The 5,201-nt window shown below is 33.0% G+C and overlaps 1 protein-coding gene across 1 annotated transcript; it reads left to right on the top strand.

Annotated features, from left to right (window-relative positions):
* The first annotated feature begins 2,131 nt into the window (after positions 1–2,131).
* LOC120081236 (ethylene-responsive transcription factor ESR2-like) lies at positions 2,132–3,184 on the top strand. Its single transcript, XM_039035944.1, has one exon. The coding sequence runs from the start codon at positions 2,132–2,134 to the stop codon at positions 3,182–3,184; it is 1,053 nt and encodes a 350-aa protein (XP_038891872.1).
* Positions 3,185–5,201: the final 2,017 nt, after the last annotated feature.

Raw genomic sequence — 5,201 nt, 5'->3', positions numbered from 1 at the left:
TTGTTGATCTAACTTTATATTATTTTATTTATCATCACAAGTAGAGATGTCCAATCCCCGCCCCGATCTCAGGAGAATTTCACAGGGATAGAAATGAAATGAGGAACGGGGATGGAGATGAGAAATGACATCTCCGGCCTTGTCCGCCCCGCGGACATTTCTAATCACAAGGAAAAATCGTGTGTTGATACTTGACTCTCTTGCTCTCATATTTTTTTCATTTGATTTTTTTCCTTAAAAAATTTTTAGTTTTTTTTCCCCTTAATTGAAACACAACGACTAATTTGTGCGTTGTAAAAATGGAAATCCATACAGTAAAAGAAAAAAAAACACTTTCTTTAGTTTTTAAAGTTTATCTTTACTTTTTAAAACAATCTTAAAATGTAGATAACATACCATTAAAATCTTCGACGGGAATAGTGTATTTTTTACTTAGTTTTTTTCTAATAAAATCTGAAAAACTTTTAAACTTCGCTTGGATCCATAAATTTTGAACTTAATGATTAAAGTCATGCGACTTTAATCATTAATCGAAGTTAACGATTGAAAAATAAACATAATTCCAATGTTACAATAATTAAATTACAAATGACAAAATTTACCATATTCGTTAGGGTAGAATGATGGAGAATTTGAATAATTAATTTAGGGATAAAAATGAGATTGAGAAAATTGGTTAGAAGTAGAGATGTCCGAGGCAGAGTCGGGGAGACCATTCCCCATCCCCGTTCCTGCTTCCCATTTCATTATTCATCCTGTGAAATTTTCCATGGAGATCGGATTACTCGCTGAAAATTTTTCCCATTAATATTTCTTTTTTGTAAAAAACCAATTATTTAAATCACTGATGTGAGTAAATTTTAATTAAATAATTATTTTTATCACTAAATTATTTATTAGGCTTAGTTTCATATGACAAATTGAATTGAAAGTCAAATTTTAGCTTAAAAAAACTAATTATTTTTTTTAGTAGAAAGAAATAAATATAAATCAAATTATTCACATATATAATCTAAATTTTAATATTTAATTTAAACATATGCATTATCTTTCTAATAAATAATCAAATTTGAAATAATAATAACATAACATTATATAATTATACTAAATAAATATGTAAAATTTAATCGAGTGGGATTGGAGAATGCATTTCCCATTCTATTTAGTTCACCAAATTTTTTTTCCTCTACCCATTTCTCATCTAATGGGAGAATTTTCGCGCCCGTGTGAAAATTGGTCCTCTCTCCTAACAAGAACAAAATATGAAGATTATGGAGTTTTATCAAGGAAATAAAAAAGGGCACACAAAAAATAGAGAGGATACAGAGAAAAGGCCAAAGGAGGAGGAACAACTTCTGAGCGCCGCCAGTGTAATCATTCTGATAATGGCTGTCATTTCCAACTTCCAATAAATAATTATTAATTTTAAATTAATAAGCACAAAACTTTAATTGTTTCCATGTTATATCTTTACCCTCAAAATCCCATTCCACATGTCACACGACGACGTTTTGACTTGTATTCCTATTCTTATAAACCCTAAACCTAAACCCACACCATAATTTCCCACCCTCTCTGTTCATTTAAATTCCATATGTTTATTTATTTATGTCAATCATCATAATTCCCCCACCCCCCCCTCCTTGTAATAAGCGTAATCTGGCTTTGGAAATATGGAATAATTAACCTTCAGTCTTCACCCAGTGCCCTCCACCAGCTGTCCAATTCCCAACTCCCAACCATTATTTTCTAACTCTAGTATTCTTTTGTCCATGATTGAATGAGGAGAGCATTTAAACCATATTATCAACTGATTCTCAAATTATTTAAATCATTTTTGTTATTTTTAAAACTAACTCTAGAACATGATTTTAATTCATTCGAAATTAGTTTCAATATTATGAAAATTAATTTTAAATGATATATTTATTCACCCACTTGTGTGGTCTTTTTGCCACACCTTGCATGAAATAAATCAATCACTTTCTACAATTTTCTTTAATCTTCTTTTTTGCTATAAATTTGGCCACAGCCCCAACACAGCTATAAAAACTACTCAGTTGTCTATCTCCTAAAGGGATCTCTCTTTGTTTCTTTCCTCTTATCCACATTCTGTTTCAGTTTCTTAGTGATGGAAGAAGCACTAAGGCGGCTCAACGGATTGCCCATAACGGCGTCTCATCTTGACGACGCCGTTTCCACTCCAAATAACCACAGAAAGAAATCTACAGCGGCAGCTAATTCCTCCATGGCTAATGCTGACCGTCGGATCACACGCGACAGTTCAAGCTCTGCTGCGATGCGATACCGTGGCGTCCGACGTAGACCATGGGGCCGTTACGCCGCCGAGATTCGTGACCCGAACTCAAAGGAACGGCGATGGCTCGGCACATTCGACACGGCTGAAGAAGCTGCACGTGCTTATGATTGTGCTGCACGTGCCATGCGAGGACTCAAAGCCCGCACTAATTTCGTGTATCCTCCTACTCCTTCACCGCCTCATTCTCTCTCCGATCAACTTCTTTCCCCTCTCAACTTCGCCAAACAGTCCCAGATTAGTCGCCATCTTGCCACGTCGTCGAATTGGTCAACGTTTTCCAACGCTCACACCTTTGATTACCCTGAACCCGCCTCGCAGAAGATCACTCCCCCGTCTTTCCTCAACATGCTTCTCCCTCCTCACGAAATTCACTCTTCTTCAAACCCTAACTTTGTCTCATCTACCCCTCAGTTTCCCATCGCTGACGACCAATTTCACTGTCCAAAATCGTCTTTTACTTCCATCCCCGTCATAGAAAGTAATGATGATTTTTTACGTGACTCAGAGTTCATCCCTAAAGAACCATCAGGTTCTGGCCTTCTAGAAGAGATTATTCACGGCTTTTTCCCAAAGCCCTCTCAAAATTCCCAGCCTTCAAGCGACATGTCGTCTATCGCTTCAGAGACGAATGTCGGTCACTCCCTTGACCAACAAACCGGGATGGCGTACAATTACCAAACCGGACCGGTTCAGCTCGGGAACTTGAACCATTCGTATTGTAACGGTGGTGAAGAAATATCGTTCGTTAACGGCTTTCCGATGAACGTGGAGATGGGGATGGAGTCGGGGAATTTGATAATGGAGAATCTTCTACAGTATCCGGAGTTTTTCAATGCTTATGCTGCTAAAATACAGAATGCTTAAGTTAATTAGTTGTATGTGTAACCAAATGTTTTAAACTTAATTAAATCATCAAGTGCTTTGTGAATCGGGAATTTCAGCTTTTGGATGTTTGTGTTGCAATAGCGTGGATAATAATTTAAACTTTTATGAGATTTTCCCAAGAATGTTCGTACTTATGCATTATTATGGGGCTGATGATAATGCTTTTGTGTAAATATATATAATTTATAGGTGACTGATGCTAAGCTCGTAGTTGACTTTGGTATTTGTACGTGATTCCTCAGTGTTTGTAGGTCTCAGTACCGTTATAGCCTTTTTAGATGCTAAAATATTTGTAATCTTTCAAAATTTTATTTTATTTTTCTGTTGTGGTTTTGCCTATCGTATAAGTATATAGTAGGAACCCTAGATGATTATTGCTGATAAGTTTTACTATTTGGTTGGATCATAATATGTCCATCATTCTGTCCAATTTTCCTTTGGTTTATTTATACTATAGGGGTATAATTGAAATTTGAAATTTGAAATGTTGATGTAAACAAATATTTCAAAAGTCTCCCAAAATGGCACTCTCACAACTATTTGTAAATATAGGGCTTATTTTTGTTGGTATAGATTACCAAAAAAAACAGGGTACGTGGACTGCTCTTACTTGCATGGAAGAATATTTTTGTTTTATTAAAGGTGTGTTCGGAATACATTTTCAAGTGTTTAATTTAAAAATAAACTCATTTTATCTCTCAAATTAGATTTTTTAAAGTCTGTTTAAATAAGAATGAATTTATTGAAAAATATTTTTTTTCTTATGTCAATCTAAACGGATCCTAAAATTGTATCCAACGATACTTCTTTCCAATAGAGATTAAATATACAAATAGAGCTCTTTGGAAAAATATTTAAAAAACAAAAATGGCACTATCAAAACTATTTGTAAAATTAGGCTTAAATTTGTTTTGGTATTCATTTCGGTTTGTTCGAAAGACTGAAGTATACAATTTTTATACTTAGTTTCTATTTGAAGGAAGTATTGTTGAGGACAATTGATACCACGCTGAATTCGACAAATAATTTTTAAAAACCTAAAAGGAAGTCTCTGTATCATGAAAATAAGTAGGTTTAAAAAATATTGAAATGTTCGGTAACCACGGAGTGAAAGTGTATTTTTATTAAAATGATTTACATTAAAGTTATCTTTTTGATTTTTTTTCCCTCTAACTAATCCAAACAAGCCCGTAATAGTATATGTGCCTAAAATTGAAGGGTATATTGAAAAGCTTTACAATTTGTATATATTTCAATGAAGGTAACCTCTCTTTCATATTACTTTACAGAAAATAAATAGTAAAATACAAGGGTATATTAGTAAATTGAGATTTTTCTTAGTGTAATGGTAATCAATGAATGATTTATCATTTTTTGTAATCTATACTTTTGTTTGCCTCAAAAAGAGGTAAAACAATTTATACTTTCGTTGATGAAGGTGAACTTTTGGTGTTCGTAATTACTATATGGTACTTCCTATGATCGTAGCCCATAGGGTATTTATTTATTTATTAATTATTTTTTTTAAACTTATGTTGGAACATTTTTTTTATTGGTGTATAATATACCAAATTAGTACTCAACAAGTGGCATACACATGAAATTTGTGAGACGTTCAAAATATAAATGAATATAAACTTAAATAAATAAATAAATAATACCATTAAAAATATTTTTTTGAACAAGTTTCTAGAAGTAGATGGATTAGTAAGTGTACTCGGATATCTCAACTAGGTTGACAAATAATACTATTAAAAAAATTTTAAAAAAAATGATAGAGAAAAGTAATATAATTGCATCACAATGCTTAAGTACAAGTTTTAATAAATCGTTGTAGCGAATAGTTTGGATCATAGTCTTGTACCATAAAATTGGTTGGATGCATATATATTAGCACCAATTATGAGAAGTCCAATCAACATGTGATGTGTGAACAATGAAAATTTTGTATCATAATCAATAGCTAGATATGAATAAGAGGACAACACACATACAT

The sequence above is a fragment of the Benincasa hispida genome, chromosome 7 (assembly GCF_009727055.1).
Source record: "Benincasa hispida cultivar B227 chromosome 7, ASM972705v1, whole genome shotgun sequence".
NCBI lineage: Eukaryota > Viridiplantae > Streptophyta > Magnoliopsida > Cucurbitales > Cucurbitaceae > Benincasa > Benincasa hispida.
Note: the sequence above shows the minus strand (reverse complement) of the source record. Positions and strands in the feature narration are given on the sequence as shown.